Raw genomic sequence first — 21,225 nt, forward strand, 5'->3', positions numbered from 1 at the left:
TTCCACAGCTTGCTGCTCTGGTATGCTTTGCCTTATACTTTAACATTTCAGTGCCTCATTTATCAGTCAATTTTTGTGAATAGTACATTTTATTATTTTATATTTTACTGCATTTTATATTAATTAATTAATTAATTTATATATTTTGCATTCAGGTAATGGTAGCCAGTGTCCAGTTTACCCCACGGACCTGGTGATAGCATTGGACATGTCTGCGGGTGTGACTCCTGAAGTGTTTGAGCGAATGCGTTCTGCTGCTCTGTCCTTACTGGGAGACATTTCCATTGCTGAGACTAATTGTCCATGGGGAGCGCGAGTGTCTGTGATCTCCTACAGCAGCGAGTCCAGGAACCTGATCCGTTTCGCAGACCACCTTAAGAAGAAGACCCTTCTGGAAGCGGTAAAAACATTTGCTCTAAAGAGAACCACAGAAACCAGAGACATCGGACAAGCCATGAGCTTTGTGGCCCGGAATGTCTTCAAACGTGTCCGAAAGGGCAGGCTTATGAGGAAAGTGGCTGTGTTTTTCACAAACGGGCCATCAAGGGATGAATCGAGCCTTGCAACAGCCATGCTGGAGTTCAAGGCTGCAGACATTGGCCTCGGAGTGATCGCTTTAAATCCTGCTGATGATGTGAGCCGAGCAATGCAGGTAGATGTGAAAATAATAAATTTGCATATGAAAAAAAATGCAAGTCACCTACATTTATATTTATTTATACATTGGGGAAAGAAATTATTTGATCCCCTGCTGATTTTGTACGTTTGCCCACTGACAAAGAAATGATCTGTCTATAATTTGAAAGGTGTCATATGATGCTTTTTTAAAGATCATTATTTGTGTATTTGGTGTAACAGAATATGTTGACATGCTTTAATGTTCAAAAAACACATCATAGTAAGTCCTCTATGCCCCGCCTCGCTCAAACGCATTGTTTTCTACAAAGCCCCTCCTTTCGACAAGCACAGTCTGCTCTGATTGGCCAGCAGACCCAGTGCATTGTGATTGGCTGAACATCACAAGCACACATTGGAAATGTAACGCCCCTTTCCATAATCGCGAGCTTCAGCTTTCAAAATAAATGTAAAGGCAGTTAATAATGTCCTTAGTTTTACCATCAGTTCAAGCCCGAAAGGGGAGCGGCGTCGCGTGACAGACACCGTGATGATGCTTGTATGTATTTGCACACAAGCCGCGATTAAGAAAGCGGACTCCTCTGTGATATGACCCTCTCTCTCTCTGTCTCTCTTTCACACACACAACGCACAAAACTCCGCATTTGAACAGTCAATAGCAAATACTTAAATTAATAACAAAACATACTTACAGTCACCAGATTGTCATAGCAAAGTCGGAATTGACCCATTTTTTTATTATAATTTTCTTTTAGCTTGTCCACTCTTTCATTATTTCTTGTTTCTTGCTTAAAGGAACCCCCCCCCCAAAAAAAAAAACAGCAATTGGTATCAGAGTCAGCCCGTAAGATCAGAAATGTCCATGAAAAACCATGATCAGTGCATCTAACTGAATATTAACATCACGTCATGAGTGAGTGAGTACTGGTCCACTATACACAGTAGGTATACACATAGTGTTAGTGTGTTCCTAGTTTTCCCTATGTTTTGGGGTCCAAGTGTGTGTGTGTGTGTGTGTGTGTGTGCACGTGTATGTGTGTATATTTTGAAAGACAGTCCTAGTCTATATATAGGTGCTGTCCGGCTGGACCACTTCTGATCGTAGTGGTGGGCCGCTTGAACCAAAAAATGCCAGGGCTGAATTTCTCCCAGGTGTCTTTTATACAGGTAAGGAGCTAAGATTAGGAACACTCTCTTAAAGGGAATGCTCCTAATCTCAGTTTGTTACCTGTATAAAAGACAACCTGTCCACAGAAGCAATCAATCAATCAGATTCCAAACTCTCCAGAACTCCAAAAATCCTGCAGCTCCCGCAAGGTCCCCTGCTCAAGAAAGCACATGTACTGGCCCATCTGAAGTTTGCCAATGATTCAGAGGAGAACTGGGTGAAAGTGTTGTGGTCAGATGAGACCAAAATCGAGCTTTTTGGCATCAACTCAACTCGCCGTGTTTGGAGGAGGAGGAATGATGACCCCAACAGCATCCCCACCGTCAAACATGGAGGTGGAAACATTATGCTTTGGGGGTGTTTTTTTGCTAAGGGGACAGGACAACTGCAACGCATCAAAGGGACGATGGACGGGGCCATGTACAGTCAGGGCCAGGGCATTGAAGCCAGCAAGGGCATTGAAAATGGGTCGTGGATGGCTATTTCAGCATGACAATGACCCAAAACACATGGCCAAGGCAACAAAGGAATGGCTTAAGAAGAAGCACATTAAGGTCCTGGAGTGGCCTAGCCAGTCTCCAGACCTTAATCCCATAGAAAATCTGTGGAGGGAGCTGAAGGTTTGAGTTACCAAACGTCAGCCTGGAAACCTCAATGAATTGGAGAGGGTCTGCAAAGAGGAGTGGGACAAAATCCCTCCTGAGATGTGTGCAAACCTGGTAACAAGGGTTTTGTCACAAAGTACAGTCATGTTTTGTGAAGGGGTCAAATACTTATTTGACATTACAATGCAAATCAATTTATAACTTTTTTTTAAAATGCGTTTTTCTGGATTTCTTTTGGTGTTATTCTTTCTGTCTCTCACTGTTAAAATAAACCTACCATTAAAATTATAGACTGATCTTTTTTTTTTTTTTTTTTTTCGTAAAGGGGAAAACGTACAAAATCAGCAGAGGATCAAATCATTTTTAGGGATGTAATGATTCACTCAACTCACGACTCGATTTGATTTTCTCACAATTTTTTTTTTAAGAAAATGAGATTGAAGACATTATACAGTAAATGAAAAGGTGTCCCTTTATTAGGCTATTGCTGCTCGTTTCTTTGTGAAATTGAAATAACTAAATTTTAATTTTAAAACAAACCCCAAATCAAATAAGTTACAAAAATAAAAGAAATCTCTTCATATAAACAAAGGCTTTGTCTGTGCTTTTTTCATTTAAAATGAGAGGCAACCACTGCATTTTAATCATGATCCAAACAAAGATGCAGCATACATGCAGCATGAGAAGTTTTTCATCTAAATAAGACTGTATAATTTCGAAATTTGAAACAAAAACAGAATGGTCTGACTTCAGTTTTGTGAAACTATACTAAATAAAACATATCTGAACGAAACAGCAGACGAGCTGAATGAGACGCAAATTCACTCTCTGACAGCAGGTGGCGCTTATGAACAGCAATGATATAGTATTTCCTGGGTTACCGCTGTAAACAAAGCAGAGCTGCCCTTATGAACACTAACATGCATCATTCAGAGGCAATATGAAAAGAAAATACCACAAACACTTTTCTAAAGACAGTCAGTTCCCCTCAGAGATACATTCATATAAACTTCTACTCCAATTGTACAACCATTTGTTTGGCATCTCAACCGATTTGAATCGATTTTCAACCGGCTCGCGGTTCATTGTCACATCCCTACTCCACAGTAATAAATAGGAAAATAAAAGTGTTAATGATGCAAAGTTCTTCAAATACAATTTCAGCTGTAAAGCAAAACATTATTCAACTCAGTTTCTTCAAAATTTCAAATTTCATCAGTTATAATACAGTCAATGGTCTCGTTATTCAGCTCAAGCAAAGACTATAGAAATACAAAGACAGTTCACTCCTATACTTATGAAAGGGAGAAAGTGCAACGCGCAATATGTGGGATAAACCCACCTTCAAAATTAAAAATTCAATCGTTGATTGGTAAAGTCATTGCGTCACTGCAGCGGTTGGAGCTAGGCATGCGAACTGGCTGATCTATACTGAAAAATATGCTTTTTGAACGCTATTTGAGCATAAGAAACAACATTCATGGGGCAGTTCATTTCAGATTTTATTGCTGATTTGAAATATGTAATTAAATTGCGAGTTCAACGAGCCATTTTTGACATTTAAGGATTCCCCCATTCATTTAGATCGGACTTGGTCTTGTCTGAGCTGCCCGAAGGCATTGCAAATATGGCGGCCGAGTGAACAGACTTTCCTTGAAAGGGACTTTGGCTCAAGTCAGTTCCGTTAATCAATTATGAAACAAGTTTGATTTAGCTAAGCAGCTCTACAGAAAACAAGATTGTTTTTCTGCTCAAGTCAGTTCAATGTTGATTCACTTCAATGTAGATCTGTTTAGTTCATTTATTCAAATTATTTGAATTATCATTAGTGACAAAGAATGAGTACTACACTCATCATCAGATGAGCTCACATATTTAATAAACGAATATGAAAGAAACAGCATTTTGTGAAGGATGAATGTTTGAAATTTGTGAGAAACTGTGGAACTTTTTGTAGATTTCTGTGCCCTCAGATTTCCATGGAATTGGCATGTCATCATTCCCAATGTTCTGCACATCTATCTGCAAATTGGTCATTTCTACCTCTAATGTCTCTCTCAGGTTGATGACACAGGAAGCTACATTGTCGTTGATGGCAGAGGAGTAAATCGCATTAAACGGTGCATCATTTGTTTTGGTAAGCTCCAGTGCAGACATTCACATTTGATCCTTTTCACCTCTTCGAGCAAGCATCCAAGCAGTGAAGGTCTGTTCCAAAACCTACGTAGGCAGCATTTTCAGTAGTCATACAGTAAGCACGCTTCTGTTGCAAAGTGTAAGCTGTTCCAAAATGTAAGCAGCATTACGCTACCTCTAAAAATACCTAATTGTATTAAAATTCTAAGGGAACATACACACAGAATGTGTTGTTCATGTTTAAAAAATGTTTTTTACATTTTTTTTTACAAGTTGAACTTATTTTAACTTGAGTGCTGCATTTTAGTATGCAGTGTCATATCATGTGTAACACGTTGCAAAAGACACAAATGAGTGCCATGGTCAAACATGCCTCTCTAACACGTTTACGTAGAAAAACAGCACAGTACAATCCAAAAACGCGTTATTTCTGAATGGCCCCCAAGGCAGAATTGCATGTATACTTTTTGGAGAAGTAAATCCCACAATGCATAGCAACAAGTTCAGGAAAGATCCATCTATAATGGCAGATGACCTAAATTTAAAAAAAAAAATGTTGCTTGTAAATAAAAATAAAATAAAATGCATTTTTTAATCAATATTTGTATGTGTTGTTTATTTTTATGCTTACTAGAGTATTGTCATCATTTAATGTCAGCAAGCCAACTTCCTAATGAGGAGAAATCAAACCCATAATGTTGCAACAAACTCTGTAAAGGCAAAGTTAGAGAAATGTCGATTGTGAATCCAACAAACTGCATGTTTTAACCAATATTTGTGTGCATTATTAATTTTATGCTTATCAGAGTATTAAGTTATTTTAGCAACATTAACGAGCCAACTTCCCATGTTGCAGGCAGCAAGCTAAAAAAAAAAAAAAACAGCTAAGATAGCAGATGAAGTTAAAGAAATGTTGATTCCAAATCCCCCAAAAATGTGTTATGACCAATGTTTGTGTGCATTAATCATTTTGTTTATTACAGTATTATACAATGTCAACAAGCCAACTTCCCAGTGAGAAGTCAATCCCATAATGCATTGCAGCAAGCTCAATAAAAAACAGCTCTGATGGCAGAACGTCTCGGTTACGTATGTAACCCTCGTTCCCTGAAGGAGGGAACGGAGACGTAACGTCAGTGTGACTGACTAATGGGATCTCGCTCGAGAGCCCAATCATCTTCGAGTGTTAACAAAACAAGCCAATGACAAACGCACATCAGTTTTTCGCTGAGGAGCCGAGACTGTGTGCCCCGGCCGTACAGCGGTGGTACAGCAACTATGGCGACGGGACGTTACGTCTCCGTTCCCTCCTTCAGGGAACGAGGGTTACATACGTAACCGAGACGTTCACTATCAGTCAGTCACGTTCGACGTAACGTCAGTGTGACTGACTAATGGGATCCCTTGGAAAACGCCACTATTGCTGACCCCCTCCAGTGCCCTGCGGAAGCCGGCAAGTCCCCCCACACCAGTTGGGGTGGAAGATAGGACAGGGCTTAGGCAGAGATGACAGCCACTGCTGTTCCGTACAGTGGGTATGGATAACACTGGGAAAGCGTACCACAAGTAGGGGGACGCTACGGAAGCCACATCCTGCGTAAGGAGGTACCACGTGGAAATTACACATATGGACTGGCCAAGGGCAGTACTACATATGGAAGTCTCTGAGGTAGACTCAGCCAGCCTGGGGTGAGATAACCACACAGCAGAGACGGCAGAAGGTCTCTGCCAGGGAAAGATACGGGCTCACCGTGAGGGGAACCGTACCGTGGAAGAATACACATGTGGGATCACCCGAAGGGGAATCACTACTCACGGGCACCTAGCCCAGCACAAGGGCTGACCTTGGGCAAACACACGAGTGCTGGACCTGGCGTCTGGCGCTCCGCCACGCCTGACTGCCGAGGGTGCGGGAGGAACTTCAACAGGGTTCGCTGTGGGGAACTGAACTGAGAAGCAACAAAGCGCACGTATCCGGTCCGTAGAGGGGAATGGCGCAGCAAGCGTGATTGACACCGAGCAGTGTCCCAGTGTTACTGGCCGTCTGAGCCAAGTACACGGGAGGACACGGGCTCTACACGGAGATTATAAAATCTCGCAAACGTGTTAGTTGCCGCCCAGCCGGCAGCTCTACAAATGTCTGCTATCGAGGCGCCCCGCGCCAACGCCCAAGAGGAAGCAATGGCTCTTGTAGAGTGTGCTCTCACACCGAGGGGGCACGGTAAGCGCCGGGCATGATAGGCCAAGACTATAGCCTCGACTATCCAGTGGGCAAGTCTTTGTTTGGAGACAGCCTTCCCCTTCTGCTGTCCTCCGAAGCAGACGAAGAGCTGGTCTGAGGTCCTGAAGCTCTGCGTGCGGTCCACGTAAGTGCGCAAAGCGCGGACGGGACAAAGCAGAGCAATGGCTGGGTCTGCCTCCTCCCGGGGCAGCGCTTGCAAGTTCACCACCTGATCCCTGAAGGGTGTGGTGGGAACTTTGGGCACATAACCAGGCCGGGGTCTCAGGACAACGTGAGAGTCATCCGGCCCGAATTCTAGGCACGAATCGTCGACCGAAAATGCCTGCAGGTCCCCTATCCTCTTGACCGAGGCCAATGCAGTGAGGAGCGCTGTCTTCAATGACAGAAACTTAAGCTCTACTAACTGCAGAGGCTCAAAGGGCTCCTCCCTCAAGGCCAACAGGACCAAGGGGAGATCCCAAGAGGGTACCAGATGAGGGCGCGGAGGATTTAACCTCCTCGCCCCTCTGAAGAACCTGACGACCAAGTCGTGCTTCCCCACAGACGTACCGTCTACTGCATCGTGATGTGCGGCAACTTTGAGGGTGGAGGGAGACAGCCTTCGTTCCATCCCATCTTGCAGGAAAGAAAGCACGACCGCGATCGGGCATCCCCGGGGGTCTTCCCGGCGGGAAGAACACCAATCAACGAACAGGTTCCACTTCAGCCTGTAAGCGTGTCTTGTAGACGGGGCTCTAGCTGAAGTGATGGTGTTTACTACCGATGGAGGTAGCCCACCTAGAACCTCCACGTCCCGTCCAAGGACCATAAGTGGAGATTCCACAAGTCTGGACGCGGGTGCCAGAGGGTGCCCCCTCTCTGAGAAAGGAGATCCCTCCTCAGAGGAATTTGCCAAGGAGGGGCTGTCGCGAGGAGCATGAGTTCTGGGAACCAAGTCCGACTGGGCCAGTATGGCGCCACCAAGAGGACCTGCTCCTTGTCCTCCCTGACTTTGCACAGGGTCTGCGCGAGAAGGCTCACTGGGGGAAACGCATACTTACGTAGGCCCCGAGGCCAGCTGTGTGCCAGCGCGTCCATGCCGAGGGTACCCTCGGACAGGGAGTAAAACATTTGGCAGTGGGACGTGTCCGGGGAGGCAAACAGGTCTACCTGAGCGTCCCCGAAGCGTCTCCAAATCAGCTGGACTACCTCGGGGTGGAGTCGCCATTCTCCTGGAAGGGCGGGCTGACGTGAGAGCTCGTCGACTGCACGATTGAGCTCGCCAGGGATATGAACGGCGCGAAGCGACCTCAGATGCTTCTGACTCCAAAGGAGAAGATGGCGGGCGAGTTGCGACAGGCTACGGGAGCGTAGACCACCCTGGTGGTTGATGTACGCAACGGTTGCAGTGTTGTCCGTACGGACCAGTACATGCTTGTCGTGTAGCAGCCCTTTGAAGCGGCGCAGAGCAAGCCATACTGCTAGCTCTGGGGGGTGGTGATGGCGCAGTGGATAAGACACATGCCTTTGGTGTGAGAGACCCGGGTTCGAATCCACTGTGAGACACCAATGTGTCCCTGAGCAAGACACTTAACCCCTAGTTGCTCCAGAGGCGTGCAACATCTGACATATAGCAATAATAGCAATTGTAAGTCGCTTTGGATAAAAGCGTCAGCTAAATGAATAAATGTAAATGTAAATGTAGCAACTCGAGGCAATTGACATGCCACTGCAACCGGGACCCTGTCCAGAGCCCTGCAGCTGCACGCCCGTTGCACATGGCTCCCCAGCCCATGGCAGAGGCATCTGTTGAGACAACAATGTGCCTGGATACTTGCCGTAGGGGAACTCCTGCCCGAAGAAAAGCAAGATCCGACCTGTTGGGCAAAGCCCTCCATCGCTTCGCCGAATAGGCCGGCCTGGGAGATCGGGGCGTCTAAGAAACGGTGTTTGTCAGACTCCCTCATATCCACCAAGGTCAGCCATAAGTGGCGCTCCTGGACCACCAACGTGGACATCGTCTGACCCAGGGCCCGCGCCGTGACTTTCGTCGCCCGTAGGGCGGGGTCCATCGCTGTGCGCAGTTCCTGCAATCCGGCTGGGTCAGCACCACCCTCGTGCAACTGCTTTAACGCCTTGGGTCTGACGGCAGGACGGGGTAACTGAGACCCGGTAAGTGCCGCATCGCCATGCCCATCTCGGGACCCGGTCGTGAAGCCAATGCTGAAGCGGTCTCATATGAAGCAATCCGAGCGGCGTGACAGCGGCTGCAGATGCCATATGCCCCAGGAAAATGTTTCAGCGGAACCGCTGTCTTGCGCTGGAAAGACTCCAGGCAGTTCAGCATCAACTGAGCACGCTCTACTGAGAGACGTGCTGTGAGGTTGAGTTTGCTCTTTTCCCAGTTGACCCGAAGCCCCAACCGGCTGAGGTGGCCAAGCACCGTGTCCCTGTGATCGCACAACAGTGCTCGAGACTGGGCCAGTATGAGCCAGTCGTCGAGGTAGTTGAGAACGCGAATGCCTGCTTCCCTTAATGGAACAAGGGCTGCCTCCACGACCTTGGTGAAGACACGAGGCGACAGGGATAGCCCGAAGGGGAGGACTTTGTACTGATATGCTCGTCCTTCGAACGCAAAGCGGAGAAACGGTCTGTGTCGAGGCAGGATTGAGACATGAAAGTACGCGTCCTTCAGGTCGATCGCTGTGAACCAATGGAACGGACGGATGCATTGAAAAATGTGTCTTTGCGTCAACATCCTGAACGGGAGCTTGTGAAGGGCCCGGTTCAGGACGCGCAGGTCCAAGATTGGTCGTAACCCACCGCCTTTCTTGGGTACAATGAAGTACGGGCTGTAAAACCCCGACTTCATCTCGGCTGGAGGGACCGGCTCTATCGCGTCCTTCGCCAGCAGGACCGCGACTTCCGCACGCAAGAGAGGGGCATCCTTGCTCAACACAGAGGTGAACCAAACGTCCCTGAACTTGGGAGGACGCCGGGCGAACTGAATCGCGTAGCCAAGTCTGATGGTTCTCATGAGCCAGCGAGAAGGCCTGGGGAGCGCTAGCCAGGCCCCCAGAAACCGTACAAGCGGGACCAAGGGAGCCACGGACGTACCTGCGGCGGGGCAGCGAAGTGGAGCACAGGGGCCCGACTCGGAAGGCAGTGCGTTCCGAAGTGGGGTCTGAGTGCGCAGTGCGACACTTACCTGGCTCCAAGGCTGAGCAGGGGGCGCGGGAGAAGGCCTCGGACCGGACCCTGCTGCTCATAGGCGAAAGGAGAGGGGGACGGGAGTGTGGAGACTGGGTCTCGTGCACTGCCATCCTCGTCCTCTTGGGACCCGGAGAAAAAGGAAACTGCTCTTTTTTTGAGGTTTTGGGTACCACTGGCTGGAGAGCCAGTGGCGGAACAGAATAAAAAGGGAACAAAATATTCTCCACCCGGCCCTCATCTGGGAGAAGGAGTGGTGCAGTCACCATCTCCTGAAGAGCAGGATCCAGAGACTCCGGGTCGCCCGTCTCAGGGCCGCCCCTTGCCCTGGCGCGTGGGGCAGGATATGTCGAAACGCCTCCGTCTGCTGCTGTGTGGCGGAGAACTGTTGGGCAAAGCCCTCCACCGCTTCGCCGAATAGGCCGGCCTGGGAGATCGGGGCGTCTAAGAAACGGTGTTTGTCAGACTCCCTCAAGGTCAGCCATAAGTGGCGCTCTTGGACCACCAACGTGGACATCGTCTGACCCAGGGCCCGCGCCGTGACTTTCGTCGCCCGTAGGGCGGGGTCCATCGCTGTGCGCAGTTCCTGCAATCCGGCTGGGTCAGCACCACCCTCGTGCAACTGCTTTAACGCCTTGGCCTGGTGGACTTGCAGGAGGGCCATGGCGTGCAGGGCGGAAGCGGCCTGTCCAGCAGCACTGTAAGCCTTGGCCGTCAGAGCGGACGAGAACTTACAGGCCCTGGACGGAAGGCGTGGATTACCCCTCCAGGCGGCAGCGCCCTGCGGGCAGAGCTGCATTGCACCGTCAAGGGTGGTGAGGACGGAGGAGGCACTAGGCCTGTTTCGGGCAGAAAAAGGTGCCCTCCAAGACCTAGTCACCTCCTCATGCACTTCCGGGAAGAATGGAACCGGAGGTGGTTGCCTGCGATCGGCCTGCGCCCCCAGGAACCAATCGTCCAGCCTTGAGCGTTCGGGAGAAGGAGGAGGCCTCCAGTGCAGCCCGATGCTCTCAGCGGCCCGGGAAAGCATAGCAGTCAGTTCTGGATCTGACTCGGTCAACGCCACTCTTCCTGATGGAGGCAGTGCAGCCGAATCATCATCTCCAGAACCTAGCTCATCCCCCGATGCAGTGACCGACATCCTGTCATCTGCTGGAGCTCCGAACGAGATGCTGGGCCCCGCCCTGTCCGAGGACTCCACAAGCTCGTCCGGAAACCCCAGACGGTCCGATGCGCTAGAGGAGTGAGAGGCCCGCGGAGACGCACTCGACGGGGAAGCTCTCACTGTGATCCTCAAGTCACCCTGACCATGAGCCGAAGTAGCCCTCCGAGAACCGGAGGAACTAGAACGGGGCATGGCAAGGGGGATACCCCCCCGCTTGACGAGGAGGTATCTGGAGCGCAGCATCGCGATGGTCATGTTCCCACACAGAGAACATGAGTCATCCACGAGCGCTGCCTCAGCATGCTGAAAGCCCAAGCACGAGACACAGTGATCGTGACCATCAGATGAAGCCAGGAAACGACCACATCCAGAAACACACGAGCGGGAAGCCATCTTTAAAAAGACGCCCGTCGCTCGTGGAGCTCTTTCAGAATTTGCTCTTTTTTGAAAAGAAATTCTCTTTTAGAAAAAGTGTTGAAGCGCCCAGGAGAGGTCGCAGCGCGACCGCAGAATGAGAGCTGCAGCACGCCGAGATGAAGCAGCAGCACTGGACAGCAACCTCCGCTGACGTGCCGTAACACCAACACTCGTCAAATGCTGTCTCGTAGCACACTCTCGGAGATTCGCAGAAAGGCTCGGCTCCGAAGCGAAAAGCTGATGTGCGTTTGCACGCGCTCTCCTTTTATACCCGCGCTGCGGGGTGGGGTGCACGTGGCGAAACACGCACGCCAACTGTCATTGGCTTGTTTTGTTAACACTCGAAGATGATTGGGCTCTCGAGCGAGATCCCATTAGTCAGTCACACTGACGTTACGTCGAACGTGACTGACTGATAGGGAAACAAAGTTGTACAAATGTTGACTGTAAATCCAAAAAATGCAAGTTTTTACAAATATTTATGTGATTTATTTTTATGCTTATTACTGTTGTTATCTTTGCAACGTCAGCATGCCAACACCTCAGGTTCCATTTCTGTTAGAATGCGGCTTATGTAGGCTGGTTTTGGATCATGGTCGTCTTTAATTACAAGCCAAGCATTTTTTTTTTCTCGCTTGCCAGATCGCTGTAACCCAGACCCAGTGTGTGGTGTAATTCTGCGGCCTCCGCCCCTGCAGATGGATTTGGACCTGTCTGTGCTGCTGGATGGGTCTGATAACCTGAACACTCAACAGTATGTAAATGCGAAGGAGCTCCTGCTGTCTCTGTTGGACCAGATTGGTGTGAGCAGTGAGCCGAGCAGAGCAGACGGGAAAACCAGAGTGTCCATCTACCAGCAGAGCTCCATTTACGGCTCCTCTTATATCAACGAGGAGTTCAGCTTCACTAAATTTAGAGATCGCGATATCATGAAGAGGCATATTGCTAATACAGTGAAGCAAGTGGGCGGGACATCCCATCCTGAGCCTGCTTTGGAGTGGCTGATTACTAACGTTATCCTGAAAGCAGAAAGACCACGAAGCAAACGAATGGTCATGGCTGTTTTTGGTGAAGACTCTGATCACAGAAAAGCTCAGCTTGATTATTTGTCTAGATTGTGTAAGTGTCAGAATGTTGTTATGTTTATCCTGATGGCGGGACAGAGATTCGACTGGACCTGGATGGAGGAGCTCACCAGCTCTCCTCTGGAGCAGCACCTGGTATTCCTGGATGACAGAGATTACAGCACACGCTTCGCTTACGCCTTCCTGCATATGCTCCACAGTAAGACATATTCATGGTTGTGTTTGCATAAGGCCGCTGCGATAGAACTCTCTATATTATATTCCCAGGCCCAGAAACGTAGTAAGGACATCGTTAAAATAACCCATGTGACATCGGTGGTTCAATCGTAATTTTATGAAGGTACGAGAATAACGACTTTTTAAAACAAAAATAACGACTTTATTCAACAATTCTTCTCCTCCTCATCCCATCCTCCAGCATTATCGAGAGTACCATGACGCAGGCATGTGATTTCTTCTGCACATAAACAAGATGCAGTGCATGCGCAGCGCTGCCATCTTACAGAAGTAATTTTTACCACCCTGTAATTTGGCTCAGAATTTCAGGTGAAAATTGGTAATTTGACCCCCTCTACAAAATAGTGGATTACTCAGTAAATATACTGTACATCCATGACATTTAAAATAAAAAAAAGAATGCACGTCACACCTCTATTCATCAATTTGTACTGGCTACCAAGGCATTAAAATTTGCCTACAAAACCACCTCTGGCTCTGCACCCCTTTACCTAAATTCAGTACTTCAGACCTATGTGCCCTCTAGAAGCTTACATTCTGCAAGTGAATGGCGCGATATTGTGCCATCCCGAAGAGGCACAAAATCACTTTCACAGACTTTTTCATTTACTGTTCCCACCTGGTGGAATGACCTGCCCAACTCAATCTGAGCAGCTGAATCCTTAGCCATCTTCAAGAAATGGCTAAAATCCACTGATCTATTTATTTTTATAGAATTGGATTGCTCATGACGTCATGAAAGTGAATCCCCTGCGCCGCCATGTTGGTATTGCCCACTGTTCCCATACATTCCATTGAACTAATAGGAAAACGTACGAATTTAATGAGAAAACATCGAATAACAAGTCAGCGTTTTTAAATCTGAAGTATTCCTGTACATTCTTACAGTGCAAACACCCTAGTAAATGGTTAATTTTTTAATGTTGGGAAATTCCCTTGCTTATTAAAAAGTTACGTTCATTACAGTAGCGAACATCATATGAACATGACACGGCGTCAACATATATATAGCAAATGACAAAGTGCTCATTCTGAAATCTGAAGATTTATGCTTTGTATAACAGTTACACATATACCTTAATTCGCCTTGTGTTTTCATTCATACAGTAGGCTTACTGCAAATGTTTCAATTTCGTTAACAGCATTTTTTTGAAGCAGGTCATGATTTAAACGCTGGTTAAATTAATTTAGCATATAAATAGCATTTTGCATGAAAACGGTAATGCTAGTAAACGTGCAATCTTGGAGAGCTGAAATAGATGCTTCTTAATCAGAACATTAAAAATATACACATCATAATTTATTCAGAGAAATAACTGACTACATACAGTACGGATTTATAGACATTGAAGCTTTCCAAGTTAAGCTTTTCATTTCAGTACAATATAGAGAAATAAAGTAACAGAGGCGATCATATTATTCATTGTATATTCAATTTCTGAATACGTTCATGTTTAATAATTCCTGAGTAATTACATAACGTTACATAAAGAAATAGGCTATATTTTGTGTTGGATCAGTTACCTGTGTTGGCAGTGCGCAGAAGACACACCCACCTAAATTATTTAAATATATCGCTTATCCTGCCCAAAAAGACCATAAACATTGCTGATAAAATCTGAAGTAAAAATTAATTTACATGCACCTAACATAAAAACTACTACCGTGTGACTGATTCACTTCAAATCGGGTGATTTTAGGTCAGCGGTTTGCATGTGACTCAATGGTGCTCTCTGCCGATAGGGAATAGTAAGATGGCGGCTCAAATACTTCCGGTGGCTTCACTGCCTGTCGGCAGTTTTAGAACGCAGTGAGCGATCCAGTCAATATATATAGACCAGTGCTAAAAACACATCTCTTCCATCTTTATTTGACCCTCTAACTATAGAACTCTCTATTCCAATTCTATTTTATCTATGTAAATGTTAAAAAAAAAAAAAAAAAAAAAACACACACACACCCGACTCTCTATCAATTGCATATTTATTCTGTAACTGCTAGTTCCTTCTGAAAAACTAACACTAGCTTTTTTCTATTCTATCTACAAAAAAAAAAAAAAAAACTTGTTCCCCTTCAATTTGGTCACTCTACATTGCTATGGGAAATACATTTTCCTCGCTCGGTTAGCATGTTTACAAAGCTTAATGCTACATCCGTGAACTCACTGACGTCAGAAGAATTCACCCGGAACATGTCCCAGTCGACGTCATCAAGAGCCACCTGCAGCATAGCCTCTGAGTGGGAGGACCAGCGCGTCACTACTCTCTGCACCGGAGGGTCCTGAACGAGCCTTTGTTTGTATTCCGGTGTGAGAAAAATGCTGGCATGGTCCGATTTACCAAAAGCTGGAAGTGAGCGGGCTTTGTAGGCATTCTTGAAATGAGTGTAGCAATGATCTAGTGTGTTTGGTCCTCTAGTGTGAAAGTTCGGCATGACCCGTCTCAGGTTAGCTTTGTTAAAGTCCCCTGCGATGATAAAGGCAGCGTCAGGATGTTTGTTAATGTAGCCACTGAGCACATCGTGAAGTTTAGACAAAGCCAAGCCGGTGTCCGTCTGTGGTGGAATGTACACAGCAGTAACAATGATCGAAGAAAACTCCCGGGTCAGATAAAATGGGCGGCAAATAATGGAAAGATGTTCCAGATGAGGCGAGCAGGAATGCGACAGAATGGAGATATTCCTGGGGTCACACCATTTCTTGTGGATCATGAAACACACTCCTCCACCCCTGGATTTACCGGCCTCTGCTGTTCTGTCCATCCGAAAAACAGAGAAGTTATCATTTGGTATTACAGCAGTGTTCGGGACCATGGACGAAAGCCACGTTTCTTACAAACAAAGGATTTTACAGTCCCTTATCGTCCATCTTATTCTCCAAGGATTGGACATTTGCGAGCAGAATGCTCAGAAGAGGAGGACTGTGAGCCCTTTTCCTGAGTCTCGAATCCCAACGCGTTTCCCGCGGTATTTCTTGATCCTTCGCCTCAGGGGGTTATTGTTCATCTCTGCGTTCCAAAGAATCTCCAGAGGCCATGCTGGATTCCTGGATAAAGTGTCCTGAAACAGGTTGGTGTAGCGGTTTCCAATGTCCAAAAGTATTTCTTTGTTATAGGTGATCAGTGCCGACGTGAGATGTGTAAAAAGAGAGAGTAAAACTAAGTAAAAAAGTAGATAAAACACAATCTTAGCGGAGCGACCTGGACGGTGTCCGAACAAAGCGGCGCCATCTTGATGAACCATCTTGATATTTGCTTTCCGCCCTGAAACACCGACCGGTACGAAGCCGCTTAATACACTGCTGTGCCCTGTACGTGCAGTGCACACTTATATCGAGCGCTCTTGACAGTTCAGACTCTCGGAGCAGCTATTTGTATGTTTTGGTTGATGCACAAAAGGACTGCCTGTGTCCAAGCAAATGCTGTCACACTGGATCGTCAACGCAATTGCTTTGGCTTACAGCTCTAAGGGCGCGGAATGTCCGATAGGGGTTCGGGCCCACTCAACCCGCAGACTTGTGTCATCCTGGGCCTGGGCAAATGGCATGTCTATTCAGGACATTTGTATGGCGACAGGCTAGTCGTCACCCAGCACTTTCGCAAGGTTTTATAACCTAGATGTGTCGTCGCTTGCCTCGCATGTGCTGTCAGTGCGAACAGCGCACACGCCTACTCAGCTATGATCCGAGATGTGTATCAGTGGTTTTGACTAGGTTGTATACACCCTGTATTGACGCACCACCAATTCAATGCTGTCCCTAACAGTTTATCACAATGTTATGATATAGTTCACCACATCTTTTAGGACTTGATCACCATCATACTCTGCTTATTGAGCACCGCTATGGCAGTGCATCATAACACATGATTTCATTGAAATTTATCAATTTCATCTAATCTATATGTGAAAGCGCCGAACTCGCCGCCATTTCACATTCTCTGTTTCACCGGAGTTAACTCCGCCCCTGGTATGACGTGACATCATTTAGTTGCCGTGCCCCCCCTGACTTCTACATGGTTTCGACTATGTCCTGTAGACCTGAGCTGTGTTTACTAAGAGCACCAATGTCATTGCCGCTCTCATTACGGCTGCGGATGTGAAACTTGACATACTTAGTCGAGCCAGGCTCCATCACTGTGATACGGCAGGATTTTATACGTTCTCATAGCAATGTAGAGTGACCGAATTGAAGGGGAACGCTCTCGGTTACACACATAACCTCGGTTCCCCGAAATGAAGGAACGAGACATTGCTTTTATCGCTGTGTCACCACGCTCAGGATCTTAGAATGCCAAGTTGCTTCAGTCAAAGATTCTGAATGAATCACGTACAAGCACTTATATAGAGTGGGATTCCCGTTCATATTTCGCGCGTTTGAATGCCATTGGCCAGTTTCACTGGAGTGATTCAATAAGGCTTCAGTAGTATTCAAGGAAAATGTATGTCCCATAGCAATGTCTCGTTCCCTCATTTCGGGGAACCAAGGTTACGCGAGTAACCGAGAGAGTTTTCTTTAAAAAAAACTATTTGATTGCTTCTATTTTCCTCATTTGTAAGTCGCTTTGGAAGTTTACTAAATGACTAAATGTAATATTTTGGCTTTCATCACTATACATGTACTATTATGCTATACATCTACTATTAGATTTTTAGATTTGCATTTCATTTTAATAGTAATTTTATTTAAATAATTTTAATAGTAATGGTAATTTTGTTCTGTTTTTGTAATTTTTATGTCTTTGTCAGTTTTTTTTTAAATATATAAAAAATAAACGTCACATGCATTTTAAGTTATGCATGTTTTTTTCCATTTTTTCCATTCAATAGTATTTTTGTCTGTATTTGTGTCTTTTATTTTTTGTATTTTTAAATGTCTACATAGTTTTTATTAATTTTTATTTCAGTTTTAGGTAATTTTAGTACTTCAAAGTAAACTAAATGAGAAATGTTCGAAACTTAAGTCTAAATGAGTAAAAAAAAAATGATATCATATTTTATTCCAGTTAACATTTATTTTGAGTAATATATATATATATATATATATATATATATACATACATATACATTTACATTTATGCATTTAGCAGACGCTTTTATCCAAAGCGACTTACATTGCATTCAAGTTACAGTTTTTACATTTTATCAGCTCTTGCTTTCCCTGGGAATCGAACCCATGACCTTGGCGTTGCTAGCGCCATGCTCTACTATTTGAGCTACAGGAAATATATATATATATATATATATATATATATTTTATATATATTTTAGTTAACAATAAAAACCGTGGTGTACTGTATATCTGCTGTTGATTTACAGGAGAAATCTTACCCCGGTCATCAATACAGCCTCTTGACTGTCGTGGTTTTGTGCTGAGGCCTGTTAAATCTGGAACACAAACCCCAGAGAGGTAATGTGATTTACCAGCCACAATCATTAGACATAAAATCACAAAGGTTAATGCATGTATTGTGTATTTTCAAAACCAATTGGCTGTAGCAGCAGAAGCATTTTCTTTGCATGTTTTTTGACCTGTACTCTGTTGGTGCTGTGACAGTTGATTAATCTCTGGGCTCAATAATCCAAAGGTTTTAGGGTCTAAAAATGTGACCTTGTTGCCTTTTGATTCTTTGCACTGTGCCAAAGGTGTAGGCCATGCTTAGCCCATCTATGGCTGCTTGCATCTGTATTTACTGTTGTTTCTTGCTAACCTGATTAATTAAAACATAAGAATTCTTGTCTATCCAATAAACCTTCGCTACACTGGGCTTCATGAAACATTTTGTTTTAATTTGCACATTGAAATACAGACTGGTGCTGGAATATTGAACACTAATTAGTATAAGACACTGTGCTCTGTGCTTTGTAAGGATATGAATCAATAACTGTGTTTCAGAGATATTCTGCCCACTGAAGTGCCCACTGAAGAGCTCATCACAACAGAGGAACCTCTGGAGGAATATGTTTATGACGAGCAAAACACAGAACCTGTCACTGAACCAGGTCAATATGATGACACTGAACAATTTACAGAAAAGCACAAGGAGGACTAAACCGAGCCCCCGAAGACTAAAGGTGGTAAATCCAGATCTTACTGGCCAATTTAACCTTGGGTTCAGTTTTTTGGTCAACTTGTTTAATTTAAATCAACACCTGGGGCCTGTACCATGATGGTAGATTAACAAATTCAGAGTTATAGGATAAGTTTTGAGTTGACAAAACCAAACCACTCCAATCTGGCTATGTTGGTACCATGAAGCTGATCATCAACTTTCTCTGTCAACTCAGGCTTGATCCTAAGTTAATGGAGCGCATGCACATGAATGTGTGACATCAGCGGCGAACAGCCAACCACAACACAGAGCAAGTGTGATTCACTTCTCGCAAGAGAGTCAGCGAGATTCAAAACTCTTTTGTTAAAGGTTAAACGCATTTCCACTGAAGTTCTTGTTCTATCTTGCTCTATCAGTGTAGTCACAAGTGAAACTTGTAGTGCAGTCACAAGTGAAACTAAAGTTTATATAGTTAATATATAGCGATATGTAAGGTCACATGTAACCATTTTTAAAGTGTTATCTATTGATTCTACCACTTATTTATATTAATTACGATCTGTATATATTGATATTCATTTAAAATAAATGCTTTATAATAGTTGTTAAACTAAAAGTTCTTGTGTGTAATTGAGTAATAATAATGATTTATATTATTATAAAATGAGTTGTATGTAAATTTGAATTATCATTAAAGCCTGACAATTTTGTTGCATTTTTATTTTTATTTGTTTTAAAGATACTTCATAGTGACCTTTAATTTGCAGGAAGAGAAACTGGGGGAGTGACTTTTTTTGTTTCAGACATGCATCACTTTGCTCACATCAGATTGGTCCAATTTCAGTTTGAGATCTGTAACCCAGAACATAACCTGCCCCGGAGCAGGTTAGCTGTGCAGTGTAAGTTACAATGGCAATGAACGCAGCTAAAAGCCAATCCACTTTCATGGTACCTAAAACCCAGGATTGGTGCAAACTAAACTGAAATTTACATGGCTAGCCAGCTAAACCGTCTTCATGGTACAGACCCCAGTTTTGATGATAATAATAATAATAATTATTGTTGTTGTGTTTTAAATATATTAATATTTATTGCATTAATTTAGTAAAACTGTAATGCATTATTTCCTCTTTTACATATTAGATAGGAATATAACAATTTATACTATTTTTTTTCATACATATAATATTTATAATGGATATATTGGTTGCTTTATGTAGGCCGTTTACCTGAACACAGTTTTGAGATGGTTTATATTTCTCCCACAGAATCTGAAAATCTTCCAGAGGATGACTCCAGTTTCAAGGATAAAAGACACATTTACTTGACGGATATGCAATAGACTACCACTGTTTTTTTTTATTATATAAAGCCAATTATATTTTTTGTAACCTAACCCAAACCATAATAAATCTCTGTGGCATTTTTAGAATTAAAACAAATTCATCGCCTTCTTTTTTTCTCTTGGTCCTTCTTTTGAGGATACATATGAGGAGCAGCCCTGATTCACTAAAACAATCTTGCAAATCAAGTATAAAATTATTCCCAAACTCAGTATGCATGGTAAAATATGCAAGTGTCAAAAGTGTGACTTCTTTAAATTGCCTCAAACTGATCAGCCTGATCATCACTCTATTCACAAAACCTATTTCTATTTTTTTCTGCTCATAGACATTTGTCAGCTCACACTCAATGCAGGAACTTGCTCAAACTTTTCAGTGAAATGGTACTACAACGTCAGCAGTGGCCAATGTGCCTGGTTCTGGTACGGAGGCTGTGACGGGAACAGCAACAGATTCAACACTCTGGAGGACTGTGAGATTCGCTCTCTGCAGGGCCAGAAAAGTATCTGAACTATGATACAGTCGTAGTCAGAATTATTGGCATCCTTGGTGTAAATATGAACAAAGAAACCTGCGAAAATAAATCTGTATCATCCTCTTGATCTGTTATTTTAAACATTTACAAAAATCTAATCTTTCATTGGAGAATAAGAATTTAAAATGGTGAGAAAAAAAACAAATCTCAAAATGAAATAGTTTTTCTCTAATACACATGGGCCATAATTAACGGCACCCTTTTATTCAATACTTTTTGCCACCTCCTTTTACCAAGATAACACCTCTGTTTTTTCTCTTATAATGCCTGATGAGTTTGGAAAACACCTGACAAAAGATCAGAGACCATTACTTCATCCAGAATCTCTCCAGATCCTTCAGATTCACAGCTCCATGTTGGTGCTTCTCCTCTTCAGTTCACCCACTCATTTTCTCTAGGGTTCAGGTCAGGGAACTGGGA

At 44.5% G+C, this 21,225-nt stretch overlaps 1 protein-coding gene across 1 annotated transcript; it reads left to right on the plus strand.

The window, feature by feature from the left end:
* The first annotated feature begins 177 nt into the window (after positions 1–177).
* Positions 178–20,362, plus strand: LOC306882399 (collagen alpha-6(VI) chain-like). The gene is made up of 6 exons (XM_079436993.1): positions 178–652; positions 4,471–4,546; positions 12,201–12,842; positions 18,194–18,284; positions 18,771–18,949; positions 20,196–20,362. The coding sequence occupies exons 1-5, from the start codon at positions 209–211 to the stop codon at positions 18,925–18,927; spliced, it is 1,410 nt and encodes a 469-aa protein (XP_079293119.1). The 5' UTR covers positions 178–208; the 3' UTR covers positions 18,928–18,949; positions 20,196–20,362.
* The last annotated feature ends 863 nt before the right edge of the window (positions 20,363–21,225 follow it).

Source organism: Barbus barbus, assembly GCF_936440315.1.
Source record: "Barbus barbus genome assembly, chromosome: 16".
Lineage (NCBI taxonomy): Eukaryota > Metazoa > Chordata > Actinopteri > Cypriniformes > Cyprinidae > Barbus > Barbus barbus.